The sequence below is a fragment of the Sphaerodactylus townsendi genome, linkage group LG06 (genome assembly GCF_021028975.2).
Source record: "Sphaerodactylus townsendi isolate TG3544 linkage group LG06, MPM_Stown_v2.3, whole genome shotgun sequence".
Taxonomy (NCBI): domain Eukaryota; kingdom Metazoa; phylum Chordata; class Lepidosauria; order Squamata; family Sphaerodactylidae; genus Sphaerodactylus; species Sphaerodactylus townsendi.
The window spans coordinates 37,430,240-37,451,622 of NC_059430.1; the positions used below are offsets into that span (position 1 = coordinate 37,430,240).

The window sequence follows — 21,383 nt, forward strand, 5'->3', positions numbered from 1 at the left end:
AGCTGAGGGTGAAACTGACCAGACAGCAAAACGCTCAGGTGGGAAACAGCATCTTTTCCCAGAAGCCATCTTTTTTTTCCAAAACATCCCCCAGAAATCTTGTTTTGGGTGTGCAGAGTGAAAAGAGGCACTTGTCTCTTTTTAAGAGTCCCACAGACGTCTTTTTTGTGCTGTGCAGAATGGACTCTAGAAGCGCCGATTTGTCATCTCAATGGGAAATGCTGCCAGGAATGGGAAATGCAGCCAGAAAATGGCTGCCAGGCATCATTTCAAAGGGGTGAGTGTGAACAAAATTTTTTATTTGGGCGGGGATCTAAAATATTTTAAAAACATTGTATGGAAACAGCCATGAACTTGTGACTTGTGTGGAAACAGCCATGAACAGGTCCCCAAAAAGTGATGTTGTGGATTTCATGCAGCCTATGAGCCCAACTCATTTTTAACAAGGTTGGATTCTTCAGCCTTTGCTCTGGTTTTCGGGTTCAGTAGCAGATGTGCCCCTGAACAGTCCAGCCATCCCACTCTGAGTTGAAGTTCTACACAAGTAGCACAAGACTTGGGCAGCAGGAACAGGATGGCTTTATTGAATGGCATGTGCTGTACAGTTATTAGGAGCAAGGTCAGAAAAATTTCATACAACAAAGTCCTGAGAGCTCAACTAGATGAGATGCTGGGAAATCACTGAATGGGTCTTGCAAAGGCTTTTTATTGGTCAGTAGTGACTTCGGGGGTCACCAGTTCTGTGTCCCAACCTGTCCCTCTAGGCCACTTTCCTGACCTCAAATGGTCCTTTAGGTCTACCAACTGCTTTATTGGGGAGTAACATACTGACAATCTTTTTGTTTCACTCAATGGACAAATACAGATTTTAGGGGAACATTTTGAGACTGCAAAAAATCAACATGGAGGAAAAAAGTTAACCCCCCTTCCCCCCAACAATCCAAATCTTTCTCCCTCTTTTGGTTGTTATATATGAATTTTAAAAAACCATAGAGGACAACAATTTATGGATCTTTCAGCATCTTGGTCTAGTTTGACCTTCAGAGGTACGGGAGAAGAATCCAGCCAGTGCTAAAACCTTCAGTGTTTGTCTTCTCAGCAAAGCACAGAGAAAGTTCAATCCAGGAGAAGAGGGGACAGAGTTTGAAATCTGTGGGGTAAACAAAAAGGGTCATGTTCACATTGGGAAATGTTCACAACAAGCTGTCTCCCTGCCCCACCCCCCTTCCAATACACATGCGCTGGAAAAGTCCAGGGAAGCTTTTCAAGATCCAGTTTCTTCTGGAGAAGAGAACCTGGAGCATTATGGTATTTTGTGGTATGCGAAGTATGCGCAAATGCACAATTGAAAAAGATATTGTGGGGATACAAAATGAACACACAGTGGGTGGCATTAATCTCACAGCAAAGCCAGCATTCTGAAACCCTCAAAGCTGCTTCTGCCAGCTAGAAGCTTAGCAACTGCTTAAAGTCAGCTTTAAATTTCCAAACTGTTCCTTGAAGCTTTGTTCTCCTTTCTTGCTTTGTATCCTAGGTAGTAAAACTGAGACTGGGCCATAGAACTCCAGGCTGCAGATGGGAGCTACCTTCATATAAAAAGCTAGTGATTGTTGAGAAGATTGCATCCTAAACTTCTCCTTGAAATGTTAGCAGAGGCGTAGCTCTGGGGGGAAGGGGGGGTGCGACGCACCAGGCGCACGCCCCTGTGGGGGTGTACTGAGGGTGTGACGGGGGTGTGACAGGATGTTACGGAGGCGTTACGGGGCGGGGACGAAGGATGCACCAGTGCACTGAGTGCTTTTCCCCCTTGCTAGGCCTCTGGATGTTAGTTTTCTGTTTAGAGGATATTTTTATAAGGAATATCCCTATTGGCTTTTTGAAGAAGTATAGCCCAGACATACATTTTCTACCCCAGTGAGACCTTCAGCCTACACTTTCATAGTTTTTCCAGTCTACCAAGGTTGATCAGTTGACTGTTCTAACAGTTATAAGTCTACTATGTTTCTTGGTAGGAATGTAGTATTCATTTTCAGGCTAATAAAAGTGAACTAGAAAAGATAATTTGCTATACTTATTAGAGTATCAAAAGAGAATGGAAATACTACCACATGTCATTACCTTCTACATGTTTTGCCTTTAATTGCCATGTTTTCACTTTCATTACCTGGGATCTATACTCCTGTCTGAAATTCGACAGGAAAGATTCGTCACTTGAGGTATACTAAATCCTAAAGATTATCCACATTGGATCGAAAACAATTTGCAGCTGGAAAAGCATTTTGCCTTTAATTGCCTATGAAATGGGGATCCTTCTTTTGCTCTAAATGAATGGAAGGAGAATCTTGTGGATGAAAGGCACAGAAACTAAACATTTAAGTCAAATTGGATGGAGGTGGAACCTGCATTTGAAAAATGTCCCAATTAAACCAAGATAAATGAAAAGAGAGACTTACAGCCCCATCCAATGCAGGGGGGGGAGGGCTTTAGGAAGTAACATGGCTGTGTGCTGGCACATTTGCCATCCCTGGAGCACTTTCCCTGGCAGAGGTGGCTGATGTGCTGGTGGCTGCTCATCCCTCAGCCCTACGCTGGAGCATTTTCTCCTGATGTTTCACCTGCATCAGATGCCAGCCACAGATGCAGGCGAAACGTCAGGAGAAAACGCTACTGGAATACGGCCATACAGCCCAGAAACCCCACAATACTCCAGTGTATTATTATTATTTATCCAATAATAAAAGTTGTACCTTTTTCATTTTAATTCTGGTTTTGAGTGGATTTCTTCAGAGACTGACCTCTGCATCTATTGGTGGAGATCCCCATACCTGCCTCTCACATTGCAGGTCTGTTTCCAGCTAATTCCCCCAACCGTTAAAGTAACAGAACAGACCAATCTGAGGTAAAAGTTTGGGCATGTGGTTAGACCACCATCTAGCTGCTTAGTGAACAAGTAGGGTGTAAGGGGCAGAGTGCCGGACAAGGATGTAGGAGACCCAGGTTCAAACCCCTACTTCTCTATGGTGACTCACTGGGGTCAATCATATATTCTCAACCTAATCTACTTCACAGAGTTGTTGTGAGGATAAAATGGAGAAAAGCTATGAAAACCACTGTGAGTCACCATTGGGGCGTGAAAGAAGTAAATAAATCTTGCTAATTGGTCCTCATTTTAATCACCTATGCAAGGTTTGACAGTATGAAGTTTCATACTGCTAGAACTGAATCATCAAATCATATCAACTACTGGACAGTTTTAGGTCAGCCTATGAAATAAATTCTTGCATACCAGAGTCACAAAAAAACCCACAATTGTTAAAAAGGTGCTGGGGCAAATGCAGCATTGAGAAAGAACTCCAAGCACTGTGTGATCAAAGAGGTCAGCTTTACGGGGCTTGAGGTCCTGTGCTGAGGAATCTGACTGGAATCAACCAAATTTCATTTGCAAGTTTGATCTGCAAATTTCATTTGCCGATTCTGTTTACCTCAGAGGATCTTGCATCCCCTTTTCTTTGTCTTTGTAGGTTGTGGACAAAGAACTGCCCGTATCGCCTCGTCAAACACTGTTTTCAGGCCACGCTGTGTCAATGCTGAACATTCAAGATATTTCACTGCATCTGCAAGTACAAAAAGCCATTACTTGAAGAAATTACTAAAGAAAATGGCTGCTTTGGAGGGTGAATTGTCTGCCATTATACTCTTCTGAGAACTTTCCCCTCCACCAACCCTGCTGTGGCTTTCTTCTTCTTGGACAAATCATTGGGCAAAGATGGAATTGTTTCTTCATGAGGTTTGGTTGTTCTTGGCCAAAGATGGATTTTATTATTCATTTGCAAAAAATTTTTTTAAAAAAAACCTTCCCTCAACAGCTTTCCAGAAATCTTACACTGTTCACTACTAATTTAAACAGTCCTGCCTCACAGCTGCTTCCATCACCAACAGCTGTCTAGAACCCAAGGAGATCAAGAGAACATTATTCTTTGAACCTCTTTCCAATAGCTCATGGCATTTTGCTGCAGTAGTTTCTACCCCAGTGGCGTAGTGGTTAAGAGCAGGTGCACTCTAATCTGGAGAACCGGGTTTGATTCCCCGCTCTGCCACTTGAGATGTAGAGGCTTATCTGGGGCACTAGATTAGCCTGTGCACTCCAACACACGGCAGCTGGGTGACCTTGGGCGAGTCGCAACTCTTTGGAGCTCTCTCAGCCCCACCCCCCTCACACGGTATTTGTTGGGAAGGGAAGGTAAAGGAGATTGTAAACCCCTTGGAGTCTCCGTACAGGAGAGAAAGCGGGGGGGGGGGGGGGGTTAAATCCAAAACTCTTCTCTCTCTTCATGATGCTTTACTGTTGCTGTTGCTGCCCCCATCCAGGAATCAGAGCAGATAATTTTACATATCTCTTGTCTAATCCTTTTCTCTTTTAAATTAGTATGATAGATCTCCTGTGTACTATAGGGCTTTCTGAACTCTTGCAAGATTACTTCCTGTCTCTAGACTTCTGCCACCATGTTTGCTGTCCTGGCAACAGGCAACCAGAAAGGGTAGTCAAACTCTACCACCACTTTTAAAGGGTGAAAGGAGATACAAAAGATAAGTAATCTCCTCTGGCTCCTAGATGGGGACCGATGCAGATATGAAGCAAGTAGAAAGCCGGTTGGCAGTGAATGGGAGAAGCAATGCGGCTACCCTCCCTCCCAAAAACCTGTCACTAGAGGGAACCATCTAAAGTTGCCAACTCAGGGCTGGAGATTTGGGGGGTGGAGTTATAAATAATCTCCTTTCATAGATACCCTCCTGATTTCTGTCACCAGGAGATGAGTTCTAATTCTAGGAGATCTCCAAGCCCCACCTGGAAGCTGGCAACCTTCGGCCCACCTCAGGTCACAACGTACTGCTGTCTTCACTTCTTTCTTCAAACTGCTATCTGAAAACACGCTGCATACACTCTCACTCCAGTCATGTATTCCACAGCCCCTCTAAGCGTGGAAAAGTGTGGTGAAAAGGAAAGGACAGACTTTTCAACCCATGGAAAATGAGTGCCCCTGTGACAAAGAAAATGTCCTGAACAAAAGTGATGAAGAGCAGAGCTGAACTCTTTGCTAGCCAGCCTTATATCACGTGACAGGAAAAGGAAACCGTGGTTGCAGCTAAGGGTTTCGACTGATAGATGTTGCAGGCCCAGTTCTTCCTCTTAGTTATGGATTCAGAGAGCTGGGGAAGGGAACCTGGAAGGTTACTTGTAACTGGAGTTCTTGTTCTCACAGTTAGGGAAGAAAAAGTCAATAAGAAGAAGTTGAAAGAATTACTAATTATGAGATCATTACATCCAGCAAAGCAAAGAAGCTGGCAGCTGGCGGGGCTCTGTCAGGGTCTGTTTGCCATGTGAGGTGAAAGGCTGTTGCTTTTTATGAGTAGCAGCTTCCTCTGCACTTCCTCCCCTCATGTAGCTGGGTACACTCCCTTCCCTATGTGGCCACATAGCTCCTCTGTCCTCATATGTCAACACTCAAGTTTCTGCCTAAAGTCTCAGTATAAATGTCTGTACATGGCTAGAAAATAACATGCAGACATTTGGGTGGGGGGGCCAATACAGGAGACCACTAAGTTGGGTCAGATACCTGTAGCATTCCCAAGGTAACAAAACACAAACAAGACCAACCTACTGCATCTGCTTGGCTGAAGGAGTAGGAATGATGCTGTTCAAATGAGACTGGTTTCTGCACAGGTGGATTTTGACATTCTAGCCTCCCTCCCCCCATAGTTACATACCAATCTCTTTGGCCAGTGCAAGGCCTTGTGGGTAAGTAATGGGCGCCAGCTTTTTCTCCTTGAGTTTCTCTATAGTATCCTTGTCATCCCGAAGATCCAGTTTAGTGCCCACAAGGACCATGGGAGTGCTAGGACAGTGATGTCGCACTTCAGGAAACCACTACAGAAAAGTTGGAGATTTTGTAGAAGTGAGACAAAAAACCCCCCCTTAAATAAATACAGCAAAACATTTTTTGTCCTTTATATTAGTACAGTCTACCTAGCTAGTACTTTCCAGAAGATAAGAACTACTTTTTGGTCTGGTCAAGTCCAGCATTCTGTCTCCCAAAAGATGCCAGAAGCTCTCAAACAAAGTTTGATAGAGATTATATTTTATGCTGGATGCTGCTTTTAAATTGTTTTAATATTTATTGTCTTATCACTGTTGTAAACCGCCCTGAGCCCTTCGGGGGAGGGTGGTATAAAAGTAGAATAATAAATAAATAAATAAATAAAATGCCTATTACCTGGAAATCAGAGACACTGCTCCAAAATGTAGAGGATCCATTTTAATCTAAACATAATGGCCTAATGTTGTGATGACCCACTCCTAGCCAATTGCTGCACAGGACTCAGCCTTGTATGGAACTGAGTCCTGCATGGCAATCGGACCACCACCAATCCCTTGCTGCTTTCTCCCACCCCAAACTCCAAGCCGGTGGAATGGAGGGAATGCTCAGGAGCAGAGCTTTAGTCAGTTTCCAAAGGACTTTTGGCTGTGAATGCCTCCTGTGCCACCAGCCGACCCAACAGGGCATTGTAAGTTGGTGTTTCCAATGGAATTTTTCAGGTGGCTGGGTGTTTTTCTTTTGTTTTCCTCCCTTCTCATGTTGCCTGAAACCCTACTGGAGACTATGCAGGTGTGCTGCCATGGCGCTGTCCCCATCCACTGCTCTATCACACCCACCTCTTTGGAGTAGGCTGCTATCGTTCTCAAAAGGGAAAGAAGAAAATGGGAAGAAAAATCACTGGATGCTAGAGATGTGATTATGTAACTTCCTGTGTGGCACAGAAGTGACATCTCTGCTTTAGCATTAGCCCCTATGCAATGACATCACTTCTGGCGTGACCAGGAAATGATATCTCCACATTGCCACAGACATCCCCATGGAAAGCTTCTCCCACTGGTTGCCAGCCTCAGCCTCCTAAGTGTGGCGCACCTTTTCTTTCACTTTAGAAGAACGAGCATGATCTCACCTTGGCACGGACATTTTCATAAGATGCAGGGCTGACAAGAGAGAAGCAGATGAGGAAGACGTCCTGCAAGAATAAGACAAAAATGTTTTGGAAGTAACTGTGGTGATTTCCGCAAAGCAGAAATAAAGCGGCTTTAGGACATTTTAAAAACAGTTTTATGGAAGAAGTTTGACCAGCTCTTTTCTCCAAAATGTCTTCAGAACATTTTATTTCTCTCAATCCGGGTTTTTCAAATATCGCTTAGCTAGTGATCTTTTCCTCTCGATCCAGGTTGAAGATGTTTCCTGCATACTGAGCGAACAAAAGCAGGCAGGGAAAGCTTTATTTCTTCTGCCCAAACCTCTTTCTTTCATCTTTGCCAGTCATGCCCACTATTTTGTGTGCTGCAGCAGAGATTCTCTGAAGGTTCCTCATGGTTTCCTCTGCTTGCAATGCATCCGCATGCGATTTCTATGTAAAAAGTAGATGAATAAAGTTTGTTTTGCTTGGTGATCCTGCACATGTATCATTTTTTCTTTTTTCTTTTTTTGGGTGGGTATGTCTGCAAAGCTACATCGTTATGATTAGAGAAGCTGCAATCTGTGCACATTTGGGTCATCATACCTTCGCAGACATACCCCTGAAAACAAAACAAAAAAGAGGAAAAATGACACAAAAAGAGGAAAAATGACACTTTATTCATCTACTTTTTACATGAAAATCGCATGCAGATGAGCTGCAAGCGGAGGAAATCTCCATGGAAAACATTCACCAAACGGCGGAGGCATGGAGAATCTCTGCAGCAGCACACAAAATGGCGGGTGCAACTGTGAGACTGACAACAGCTCCCTGCAGCAGGTGGGGAAAAAGATCTGCTTTGGCTGGCAATGCTTTTGGCAGACTATTTTTGATGAGCTGTGTGTGAGCTAAAAAAGCCAACATGGATCTGTTTAAAATGTCTGCAGACATTTTATTTATGCTGTGCAGAAAGGACCATTGTGGGCTGTACTGCAAAATTATGAAACGTAGTTTATGACACCCTATTAGCTAGCATTTATGCAAAGCTTTGCCCAAGACTGAAAGCATGACACACATTTGTGGCTTGGAGGGTCTCTTGACAACCATTTGTCAGGCCTGCACCATTCCAGGCCTGGCAGTTTGCTCAGCTCAGCTGCAGATGGCCCAGCCATTATCATTGCTCAAGGCCTCAGAGGCCTCCCTCTTTAGCTTGCCGTACCTAGTTCAATAGAGCTTAACCGTGTCTCCTTATCTGCATTCTTGGAGGAGTAAACTGTCTGTACCAAACAATGCTATTATTCTCACAGTCCTTTCACAAGCTGATATTGTGGGAATGCAAGGGGGCTGAACTAAACTGTGAAGTATATACCAGGATCAGGGAGCCAAACCCTTCAGTTTCAGTTACCTGAACCTGGGATGACACAGTACCAATAAAGCTCTTGAAATCTTCCTGAGTCTTATTGATGACTGGAGTAACAGACCCTTACACCATCCTGCATGTAAACTTGGTATTATTAATTTCAGTAAATAATAGGATAGAAATATAAACCCTTTCTTAACCATAAAGACGATGGTATATCAAATCATAGACCTCAAACAAATATTTACAAGTGTTGAACCAAAAGCAAAGTGAACTCTAACACACTCCTGTGTTTCTTCAGTGAGTTACAAATTTAGGCCCTGCTCTTCTTTGCTATAGAAGTAGAGTCTGCCAGCAATGCTCTAATCTAGATTTCCTGAGGTGAGCAGGGAGTTGGATAAGGTGGCCTAAATTTCTGCCAAGGTTTTATGATTTATGGGGTTAGAAACAATCTGTCTCCCTTTCTCAGTTATTCCTAGGGGTGCCAAACTGCAACTCGGAGAGTATGTCTATTGCTTTTTAGATGAGACCTATCATGCTGAAAGCTGCCCATCAGTCATATGTGGCAGCCCACCCGTGTCTAAATGAACTTCCTAGCTTTGATGCCTGGCAAATACTGAGTGGGATGGAGTTTGTCAACCACCCGGCAGGCAGTAACTTATGGCTGGTGGTTTGTGGCTACCTTGGTGAGTCCCTGGTTGTGTGAGGGCCTGCTATAAATGATCCAATCAAGAAAGATGGCTGTGAATCACCCACCGGCTGCGGTTGCCTCTAGGGGTGGGGTAGGTGGAGCTGAGGTGACTGCTTCCGCCCAATTAAGGGCGGAGGCGAAACCCGGGCCATGTTGGGCCAGGGCTGATGTCACCCAGAGGGGAGGGCTGACTGAACCTTTAAAGGGGACAGCCCTCCTTTGTGCTGGCCATGTACTCTGGCTGGCAGCGATTTGCCTGCCCACTTCTCCCTGTCTTTTATTCTGGTACTGCATGTTTTCTGTCATAGCCATCGGGGAACACCTCTTGCCAGGAGCATCCGCCTGGCAGAGCCCCTCAGCTGAGCGAAGCCCAATACAGGGCATCCGCCCCGGGAGCTTCGCTATGAAGCAGACAGGCCAGATCAAGACCCATGCTATGCCTCACGCTTCTGTTTTTGTTTGGTTAATAAAATGGCTATGGCCAAGTGTTTACCCCAGCAAAAGAGTCTCATTTGGTTATTGGGAGAGGATCCATCCAAGTGGTTCCCACCCTCAGAAGGCAACAATGCAAAGTCCCTCTCACTCCACCTCTGACCTTTTCCTTTTTCCTGTCCTTAGAATAGTGAACAGGGTTCAATGTTTGCCCTAAGGCAGAATCACATGGGAACAGCTCCTGCTTTTGTTGCAACCTGAGCTATTTCTACACATGTATTTATACTGGGATTCTGGGTGATTTTTAAAATACACACCCTTGTCACTTTCCACTTCTTTCTGAATCGTGGATTTTGTTATTCTTGAACTCACTGCAAAAAATGATACTTTGCTTTACTAATGTAAGTTGTTTGTATTTTCCCACTTACTGTAACTGGTACTTTTGAGTACACATGAAATCCCCTAATGTTAGGTCTCGTCTGCAGGACTGACAGCTTCCCTTTTTTCCAGTCCCCCAGTTCCTACTGGCCTTTGTTCTGTGCTGCTGGTAGTCAAAACATTTAACTAGAGCAGAACGTCATGCAGAAAAAAAGCTACACCCACAGAAACAACTGTCTTTTCTGATCCGTTGTTAAAGGCAGAGAAGCTCTGACCACCTTTGCATCTGCAGAGGGGGAAAGGGTACAGACCCCCCAAATGAAAAAGGTGAGCCAAGACTCCATGCTGTTCTTGGATAAGAATTGTTTGTACCGAATAAAAATCTGAAAAGCTTGAGGCATTTTGAGCAGCATCTCCCTTGGGGCAACAGAATCTGATGTCACTGCTCTTCAATGACAGGGCTGGCCCTACCATTAGGCACGGTGAAGCAGATTGCCTCAGGGGGCAGAGTTTGAGGTACCATTAATGTTCGCCCCCCCCCCCCCCCCAGTAACTCTGTTGGAGGTGCCCTGTTCTCGGCTGGGACAGAAAGGTCTAGACACAAGCCAGTCTTAACAGTTCTAATAATGGCTTTATTAATAGAGAAAAACAAGACTCTAACTCCGCCCTGGCTCTAACTAATGGGAGTAATTGCTTGTCTTCAGGATGATAGGAGCTGCAGACTGTGTCCTTTTCTGGCTGCTTTCAGATGGATCACTGTCTCTTTCTTCCTCATGACTCTGTTCGTCTTGGTCTTTGCTCTAGCTGCTGATAAACTTGGCTTGCTCTCTTTAGACCACCACATGAACTCCTCTGTAGGAGGAGTTCATATGAACACATGAACGTCATATTAAGGGACCCCAGCTTCCCTTAGCACCTCTTTGAGACTGACTGACTAAACTAAAACAGGGGATGCTGGGTAAAGAAAGGAAATTGCCTACTGGGAAAAGTCTTAAAGGGGCAGGGACTAACTAAAATACCCTCCCATGGACGACTTAACAATAAGGCAAAACAATACTGACTATGGGGAAACTAAATCTTAAAGGGGAAATAGCCAAAGGCTCTTTGGGGGCATGACAATGAAAGATCAAAAAATTATCAACTATTTATTTCATTATGTTTTTACCATCATGGCAAGTGCCCTTTTATTTGCCTGCAGCACAAAAAAATGCTGCCAGCCATCACTGAATATGCAGACAGGAGTCCAAATCTCATGGGAAATGCATACAAGTAGGCACAAGGGAAATTCCTCAAATGAAGGACCCACCGTCTGAGGATAGGAAAGAGGCCTTAAGCGATCATAATCTTCCTGGCCAGCTGTATCCCACAACCCAAGGTTGACAGGTTTGCTGTCCACCATCACATTGGCAGAGTAATTATCAAATCTGTAAAATACAAGTGAAGTGTCAGTTCCTTAAATCTGAATGTGCAATGGAAGCCTTTATAGGCATACAAAAACTACAAAGTTAACTTTAAAAACTTATATTATTGCATATAATTATATATAAAAACAACCAAACTCTCTCAATTCTCAATGGTTACATACCCATATTTCATACCAGAGCATTAATTACATCTAAGAGGAATTTGGCTACCAATTCACAGAAACTTCATTTACATTGGTGAATTGGTAGCCAAAAGAAAAATAGATTTTTTTGATCATCTGATAGCCCCTCATATCTTGACAGCACTTGATCCCAATGTTTGCCTCTTGTGGAGGCCTTTTTAAGACAATAAAAAAGAGAATGACCTAAAGTTTCTCTTTGGCCACCTAAGCATGAGCAGGTTTCTTTTGGTATCTTCCTTGAAAGATAGCTGATGAAATTACATTAAATCTGGCCATTACTAATTCACGTCTCAGGTTCGGGTCTTTTAATATTTGGATGTATGGTGCCATACAACCACTCTCACCAAGAATGGAAAATTTTATTGGTGAACATGTTTTATCTGCCACCCTTACTAATTTTCTTAAACCTGAATATTAAGTATTTGGAAGGAAGATGCTGAGTCCACACACTACTCTTCTCGTGCACAATAGGAGAAAGGATAAATACAGGCCCTTCAAACGGCATGTAACAGCCGGTTAAGAGGCATGTTCACTCATATGTTGGCTAGGAGGATGGAAATGCCATTTCAGCAGAGGCGTAGCTCCAAGGGGACGGGTGTGTGTGCTCCCCTGTGTGGGTGTGGTGAGGGTGTTCCGAGGGCATGGCAGGGGCATTCCAGGGTGGGACAGGGGTGGAGGATGCACCAGTGCACCGGGCGCTTTCCCCCCTTGCTACGCCTCTGTATTTCAGGCTCAACCCATGATCTATTTGGTGACATTGACACTCCATGCTGTCTGCCAGAATAATATTTGGTCTTGATTGTATGGGCTAGTGGAAGCAAATGCAGAAAATATAAAAGTCCTGTGCATGTAGGAAGCCAGAACAGGCTGATATCTAATTTACACTAAACAATTTCCCAGTCATGGTTGTACATTTGACTATAATGTTGCAATATGCATACTCTGCAGTGAGGGTAAAATTATGCCACTTGTACTCATATAAAAGAACTAGACTGCATTTTCTTGTCTTATGACCACCACCCTATTTGTTTATATACCAAAGGTAAATTATGGTTGAAAATAATTCGCCTAGTGCCCAACTTGCCATTTTCAATATCTACTATTCCCTGCATCATACTCACACAGTTGGGATGTATTCTCCTGGGAAGGCATTGGTGGTATAGCTTATCAGGAGGCAGGTTTTACCCACAGCTCTGAAAAAAGGGGAAAATGTGGTACAATTAGGTACAGCAGGAAGTAAGAAGAAACTGAAAACAGGAATCTCCCGCATGTTCTATGTACCCAAAGCTAGCAGGAGAAGAAGAAAAGACATCGTTCATTTTCCCACTCACTATATTTATCAATCATCTTTTGCTAATAAAATGCTCAAAGCATCACACCAATTTTCAAACCACTTAAAACGCATCAGCAATAGGATCATAAATAATTAAGATCACAAAAAGCTGTTGGGTAGCAGTGACACTGGCAAAGCACAGGCTTGAAAAACAAGTCAATTGGCTTAAATTAGAAAGGCTTGAAGTGAAAAAGAAATCCACTGTGCTGCAAAATTTAAACAGTAAGAAGGATTGGTGTCCTTACTTGATGAGGCAGCTTGGGTGCCATCACTGAAAATGCACTGCTTTTGGCCTAATAGAAGACAATGGTGCCTCAACTGGGCCCAGAAACAATATAACTACTGGAAGGCATGCTCCCTGCATATCACAGAATTTCGCAACCTGTGAGGCCACTAGTTTCTATATTCTGTAGCTTCTGGGCTGTCTTTTAAGAGCAACCCCAGTGAAGGTCTAGTCTGCTATTGAAGAAAACTGTCGCTAAGCCTTAAACATGGAAGGAAGGATGTGACCGGGGCACCCAAGAGCAAGACTGCCTTTAAGAGTAAGTCTGTGAATTGTGATCCCTTGTAAGACCCATTTCCACAGTTCCCTGAGAATTTCCCATCTGCATCACTTCCATCCTGTACTATTGCCCTAATAACTCCTCTTGTGTGGTGAGAACTGTACAAATACTGTGCTCCATTAAGAACTATTTATTTATAAAATTAATAAATAAACTATTGGGAAGATCAAGGGTGAAACATAGGATGTGCAGCAGTATTATAAATGTTTCCCTGAATATGTCTGCCTCCCCCCACCCCCAGATTAACATCATGAGGGCCACTGTTAGCAGCTTTAGAAGTGAAGATGATCTGTTTCTACACTAAAATAAGATAGGAATCTTAGAGACTTACTTAAATTTCTTCCCTTTGAGTTTCATGAATCATACTTGTCTTCGTCAGATCTGAATTGCTACCGGACTCCTGCTTTATTATGCTGTTTCAAACTAACATGGCTACCCCATTTGGAATGATTACTGTGTTTTTATGCTGTTTGTTTCAGCAATCTACCCACTAACTGGGTAGATAGATAGTGTGTGACACAAATATCCCAAGACTGATTACCTCTAATGTCACCAGAAATGACAGTTCCCAAATCCAGTCCCACCTCATGCTGTGGGTGCCAATTTCCAATGTTCTTGCTGCCTTATTAAATAATTGCAGGCCTAGAACCATGTGCATGAAATCCCTTCCATCTGACGGCAACTGGGAGAGGGTGCCAATCGGATAGCAAGGACTCATACAACTGGGCTCACCCATGTGGTTCTGTGATTGTAAATATCATCATGATTTCACAGGAAGAGGCCAAAGGAAAGCAGCGCCTGAGCCATTGTGGAAACATACAAAATGAATCTTCCGACCAACATGACAATACATCTCTTTCTCAGTTAAATTGGCTGAAACATCACCAAAAGCAATGCTGCACAAAAGGCATTTTTAAAATGTCAGATGATCCCAATTTTGACATTTCCAAACAGGAATTCAAAGTTACATCACCATTCACTGTTCTCCGCATAGTTTCTCAAGTTACTTTCACCTCTCTTGTGGCACACAGCTGGTATTACAAACTTGTAATATGAGGGTGAAATCACATGACGGGTTTTAACAGCTGTCACATGAGAGATGATAAATTAACCTCTGCATTTTATCCCCTCGGGTTGGATAGGAAGAGTAGAATCAGATTAAGTTTTTTTCTCCACTATAAAGAGCCTCCAAGGAGCTTACAATCACATTCCCTTCTCTCTTCCCACAATAGGCACCTTGTGATGTAGGTGGGGCTGAGAGAGTTCTGAGAAAACTGTGACTGGCCCAAGGTCACCCAGCAGGCTGCATGTGGAAGAGTAAGAAATCAAACCTGGTTGTCCAGATTGCAAATTACAGATCATTAACCACTATACCACACCGACTCTCCTGACAGGCCATAAAACAAAGAGGGGAAGACACTGTACTCCTGTTTCTAGTCAATAGGCTTGTTTACCTGGCTTTGGTCACCACACAAAAGGTCACACTCAGCTGGAAACAGAAAATTGCCAGTCAAATTACATTGTGTCTGCGACTCTTTGTCATAAGAGACAATGATCTGTGATGGATATCTGTGTGAAAACTGCAGTTATCAAGAAACTACAATAAAGAGTAGATCACAGTAAGAAAAAGAGTTTGGATTTATACCCCACTTTTCTCAATCATAAGGAGTCTTAAACCAGCTCACAAACTCTTTCCTTTCCCCTCTCCACAACAGACACCTTGTGAGGTAGGTAAGGCTAAGAGAATTCTGAGAAAACTGTGACTAACCCAAGGTTACCTAGCAGGATTTGGTGGAAGAGTAGGAAATCAAACCTGGTTCTCCAGATTAGAGTCCATGGCTCATGTGGAGGAGGAATGGGAATGAAACCTGGTTCTCCAGACTAGAAGTGCTATTATCCAAAATGAATGTTGGGGGAAGACTTCATATCTCCTTTATTGAGATGACACTGGGAGGTGGGCAGGAGAAACTTGCAAGCTGCTAGTGAGCAACAAAGTTCTGAATGTGAATAATCAAAGTGGCTGCTTAGAGAAGGGGTGTTGAGTAGCACAGACCACAAGAGGCTTGTTCAAGTTCTGAAGAAGCAACTAGGCCCTCCAGTTCCATGATGAGGAATGGAGCAGCGACTGGGACAGCACCATGGAACTGGCTGGGGTGAACCCAAGAGGGACAACAAAGAATAAGATTCCATCAGGGAGCCAAAGTGGAATAGTGGTGTGATTGTCACACAAGAGTTGGGAGAGCCAGGTCCAAGTCCGCACTTGTGAAGCTTGTTAAGTGATTTGAAGTCAGGTACTCTTTCACGTGATTGTTGTGAAGTCACAACACAGGAGGGGGGAACCATGCATGCTACCTGAGCTACTTGGAAGAAAGGTGGGATTTAAACGTATTGGCTAGACAACGTTTCAGATACAAGCCATTTCAGATTATGAACGGCACCTGTTCACTGTAACCCAATTTGATGTGCCGAACCTAGCAATGATGGAAAGCTTTGCTTAATGATTTCTGCAAATGAAGTCCTGCGAAAAGTATAGGTACGGGCCAGCGTGTTGTTTCTTATGAATGGGCAGCCCAGTTCCAGGTCATGTCTTCTAAGGCTCTGACACTCTTCCTGCCCAGTCTTGCTTGGCTGCATCTCCACAATCTCACCATGAGATCTGTGTCCTCCCAAGGCCTCAGAATTTAAAGTAGTGGCTTCCATAAGCAACAGGCCTCACAGCTTCTGAGCCTGGCTACCATCAGATGACTGTGTTTTGTTTTATTTCATTAAATTTGATGCCCACCCTTACCCCTGCATAAGGCCAGGTTCAGTGTGGTTACATTTCAGTGTGGTGTACATTTCAGTACAAGTATCACAATAATAAAATCATTCCATACAAATATCTAACAAATGTTATATATTTATTTAAACCTGAAGAAGAAGAAGAAGAAGAAGAAGAAGAAGAAGAAGAAGAAGAAGAAGAAGAAGAAGAAGAAGAAGAAGAAGAAGAAGAAGAAGAAGAAGAAGAAGAAGAAGAAGAAGAAGAAGAAGAAGACCCTGTTTTAACCTCTGTGGTGTCCACCCTTCCTGCGCTGACACACAATCCTGGTCTGGGTTCCACCCAGTTGGTGCCTTGGCTGATAATTGGCCTAAGAGGCCTCAGTTTCCTCTTCCTCTTTCCTATACCTGTCCTTTTGCTGGCCTTATGCCTGTAATAAAATCATTCATTCATTTGTACACCAGTCCTTGCCTTCCCCGACCCCTTCTCTGACTCCTGCCTTCTCCTTGCAACAGGCATCCCTTAGTCAGGAGTTAGCTCCAAAGACTTTTCATGCTCCTGAATACCTTGAAGTAACACGTAACATTTGGACTTACTTCTGGGTGAACATGCCTGCCAGATCTGACTCTTGGAAACTCATACCCTCAAAATCTTGTTGGTCTGTAAGGTGGTGCTGAACTCAAATCTATCCAACCAGATCAAGAAGATTTATAGCAGAAGGGAATGAATGGACTGTCATTCAGATACTGTGTTTTTCTAGTACATGACAGAAATTGGTTTCAGTAGGTGTTGTTTCTCTTCCCCTTTCAGCCCCCACCCCCATTTCCACCTGTGTGAAATTGCATTCCTGTGGTGCTTCCTCTTATTTAAATTGTGTATAGAATCATAGAGTTGGAAGAGACTACAAGGGCTATCAAGTCCAACCCCCTGCCATGCAGAAACACACAATCAAAGCACTCCTGGCAGATGGCCATCCAGCCTCTGTTTAAAAACCTCCAAAGAAGGAGACTCCACCACTCTCCAAGGCAGTGAATGCCACTGTCCAACAGCCCTGACAGTCAGTGTGTATGTGTGTGCATGAACATACATATGTACTTATGCTTGCAGATGTATTTCCTGGCTCTTTTTAAGAGGAAGAGACAAGTAGAGCTCAGAGACTGTAAATGCTATTTCGTCTGTCATTCAGACACTGATCTGTCATTTAGACATCTGATATAATTGCAGAACAAGAAGGCTGAGCTCAAAATATCAACCTTCTTGCTTCCCTTCTTCTAGATGTTGCAGTACTGCCTTCAAAAGAGTCAAGTTCAGAGCCTGTTCTGAAGCTAAGTCCTAGGCATATTGATTAGGAAGTGAGCCAAATCAACTCAACGGTTTTTACATCTAAATAATCACTCACCAAGGATCACAAGTCTTGTCTATAGCATGCTTTTCTTACACCAACTTCTATTTATGGAGCATAAATGCTCCTTTGAGTCACCCAGCACTCTTTGTCAGGAAGAAGGGGGCAGATGAAGATTGCACTTTTTGCAAAAGAGCTTTCAATTGCAAAGGTTTGCCTGTTCTTAACCTCCACACAAAAATTTCCAATAAAATATACCTTCCATTTTACAGTGCTTATTCTAGGCAATGAACCGAGTTGACATCTGCCTATGGCAGCAATCGAATGATTACTTTCAAGAAAAACATGCATTTCTTTATTTATATCACACTTTCTCCCCAGTGGAGACCCAAAGCAAACTTACATTGGGGTGCTGTGTGGTTTCTGGGCTGTATGGCCGTGTTCTAGCAGCCTTCTCTCCTGACATTTCGCCTGCATCTGTGGCTGGCATCTTCAGAGGATCTGAACTTACACTGTTTTCCTCTGAACCTCTTTAGCCTCACAACAACTTTATGATGTCAGTTAGACTTAAAGGATGTGATTGGCCCAAGGTCATCTAGTGACCTTCCATGGCAGAGTAGGAATTCAAACCTGGGTCTCCCAGATCATAGTCTGACATTCTAATCACCACACCATGCTGGTAGATTCATAAGTGGTGGACCAAAACACTATTTTCCCCTTAGCCAACATCACAGTTTCTTGGCAAGCCCAAAAGTCACTCCATGTCCCCTTTTCTCTTCTGAAATGATAACTATAGGGCTAGCCACCATAGCTCTGATGGCCACATTTAGCCTCCAGCTGCTGATCCCTCATTTGTGGAAGGTTACAAAGATAATTCTCCTCGCATCCCAGAGATCACAGGTTTCTTGGACCTCTGTGGCACAGAAGATCCAGGCCTCTTTGCAAGTAAACACTTTGTTACCTTACTACGCAAGGTTTTGCCTACAAACAGTTGCACATATTCCTATTCCCCCAAGATAATCAATGCAGAAAAAACCTGAACCAAACACAAGATCACAAGCACAAAGGTCATCACGCCAGATTGATCTGAGAAAAGGCAACACAGTCCTACATCTGCCATTGATCAACCCCGCTGACTGCATCTGCTTTGTTAAATGTTCTGGATCAGGGAAGTGTTTTACATCTCTGAAACAGCGATCTGACCAAGAAAGCTAAAGATGCCATCTTTCATTTGGCAAGTGGCAAATCTACACTCGCCTCCACCTTGTCCCTGACTCTGCTATCAACAGCTACGCTGGAAGATGCAAGACAGAAATAATAAACTATCTAGGCTAGATTTTCTCTTGCTGAAAATTGGCCCATGTCATGCTACTAAAAGCCCCTTTCCCCAGCTTTCCCGCCCTTGACACAAGCCACAGTTCCTTCTCACACTTGCCCAACCCCTCTGAACTCAATTGATGGGGCAGCAGAGTCCAGAAGTTCTTGTAAGAAAGAATTCCCTCTTTCCTCTGACCTGAAAATGAATGGTACATACCCGTCTCCTACCACCACACATTTGATGGCTTGCATCTCTGCAGCCTGGCAGGGCTTAGGGGGTCCGGTAACTCTCCGGGGGAAAAAATGACGGCTCACGAAAGCGGATGGTGGAAAGTGCAGTACAGTTATGTCAAAACTGAAGCTGAATTGAACAGCAGGTTGTGGGCTGGGAGGAAAGGGAAGAGAGCATGTTTCTCAACTTGTTCTACCAGTCCCTTCCCCCACCAGCAGGCAGCCCTGCCTGTTTGCTGGGGGGAGGGACATGCAAGTGTGTGGTTTGAGAGATATTTCTATCTTTGCATGCCCCAGATGGCTAAGCATTTCCTTTCATCACATTCTGTGACTCCAAGGGTTTGGGCAGTTAGGAAAGACGTTGCTATGCAGCTTCTAGCTAGGAAGCGCCATAAAAGGGGAGCAGATGGGAGGGGGAGAGGATGCAGAAGGAAAAGCATTTCCTCTTTCCCAGTGCTCCAACTCAGGGGCAAGAAAAACTCATGGGCAAATGGCTTTGGCTTTGTATCCTGTGTGATGCCATGCTGAAGATTTACAAACGCAGAGCAAGGATTCCCCATGTACACGAGATCAAAAAGAAGTGAATGTAAGCCATCCTATAACCCTATTCTTAACTAAAAGAATAATCTTCCCTTTCCACTTGAACAATTTGTGGAACCCACCCATACTTCCACACACTTACCTGTATCAATAACCAATGTGACCTTCTCCCTCTTGGTCAGGACCTTTTATGCCCCTTAACTCTGTCCTCCAACTTCTCAAATAGCTTTGATCATTATAAGGAAATCTGCAGGCAAAAAACCCACAACACACCAAAACTGAATCATTAAAAACCCACCACAAATCCTCCAAATCATTAACAATCACCACAAATCATTAAAAACCCACCACAAATCTTACTGTCACACACTGTGTTTGGGCTTCCTTCAATTAACATGTTCCATAATAAAACACCTCTTGTTACAACCACGACAAACCATACAACTCATCCCTTTATCATTTCCTGGCACTTTACCAGGAGGACTGGAATATTTGGCTTTCAGAAGCCATCAATGAGATCACATGCCAATGCCCCCTGATTCTCACTCCAAATTGGCTACGTGGTACACCACGGAGCTAAGAAGGAAGAAATAAGAACCAAGACCGCCAGAGTGAATGTGGCAGAAGTCTCATGATGAAGCAGTAAGAATATTTTATATGACGCTTATGCAAGCCTATGAGAGGATGGTGAAGGCCACAAAGAGAGAATACTTCTCGGCTAATATCACAGCTGCAAGCTCATGTCCAGCCTATTTATTTATGGTCTTATTTATTTATGGCCTTAACTGAGAGGCCCCCAAATAAGAATGATTTGGTTTTGAGCTGTGACTATTTTGTGAACTTTTTTGCAGATAAAACCTTTAACCTTTTCCATGACATTTCTGCCGATTTGGAAGGAGGAAGTGAGCTAGAGGCCCCTTGACTGTCTTTGGGTCCCTTGCTGGAGAAATTCAGTCAGCTCTCCCAGGACAATGTGGACAGAGTCCTGTGCTCTGTGAGGGCCACCACATTCCTCTTGGACCCATGTCCATCCTGGTTGGTGAAGGCCAGCAGGGATACGACATGGGCCTCTTTGGGGAATGTTATAAATATATCCCTGAATTCAGAGATAGACCCTGAGGGGTTAAAAAAAACCTTGTGGTGAGACTGCTCTTTAAAAAGCCATCTTTGGATCCTCGTGAGCCATCCAATTACTGCCCAGTATCTATTCTTCCTTCTCTGGGCAAAGTAATTGAGAGAGTGGCCACTGAGCAGCTCCAGCTCTTCCTGGATAAAATGTCAGCTTTAGATTCCTTCCAGTCCAACTTCTGTGCTGGCCATGGGGTGGATACAGCTCTGACCACCTCCAAAGACACCTAGACTGGGGTATGTCAGTGCTGTTATAAAGCGCACCAGGACTGCCATTGCGGCAGGGGAGGAAGGAGCGATCGGCTCACCACCCTGTCGTCAGATCGACGGGTCACATGACGGGGGTGGGAACCGTCACATGATGAGGGAGCGGGGCAGGCTATTTAAGCCTGTGCCCAGTTCAGCCCAGCCTCCTTACAAGGCTGCCGGCAAGCGGAACCCACCCTCCCCACCCTGAGTTTTGGGCTGTTGTTTTGTGGTAGGTTGTTTATGTCAGACATTTGTCACAGTCTGGGCGGATTCAGGGCATAGGGGCACATCCTTTGGGGGAGGCAGGCTTGCATGCCAGACCTCCCTAGGCGGGGGCCTCAATAAGAGGTCTGGGGGTAGGGTTGGGCTTGAGGATGCAGGCCTGGAAGCCCTGTTTCAAGCTCGCTACCCCTGGTAGGAGGGGGTGTCACAAATGGGTAGGCGCCCAAGTGACAT

The 21,383-nt window shown here is 44.1% G+C and overlaps 1 protein-coding gene across 1 annotated transcript; it reads right to left on the reverse strand.

The window, feature by feature from the left end:
- Window positions 1–556: 556 nt before the first annotated feature.
- Window positions 557–19,227, reverse strand: RAC2 (Rac family small GTPase 2). Its single transcript, XM_048501973.1, has 7 exons — window positions 18,997–19,227; window positions 12,588–12,659; window positions 11,167–11,284; window positions 7,003–7,065; window positions 5,767–5,926; window positions 3,483–3,614; window positions 557–1,150 (listed from the first exon to the last, which is right to left on the reverse strand). Exons 1-6 carry the CDS (start codon window positions 19,029–19,031, stop codon window positions 3,484–3,486), a joined length of 579 nt encoding a protein of 192 aa, XP_048357930.1. The 5' UTR covers window positions 19,032–19,227; the 3' UTR covers window positions 557–1,150; window position 3,483.
- Between the last annotated feature and the right edge of the window lie 2,156 nt (window positions 19,228–21,383).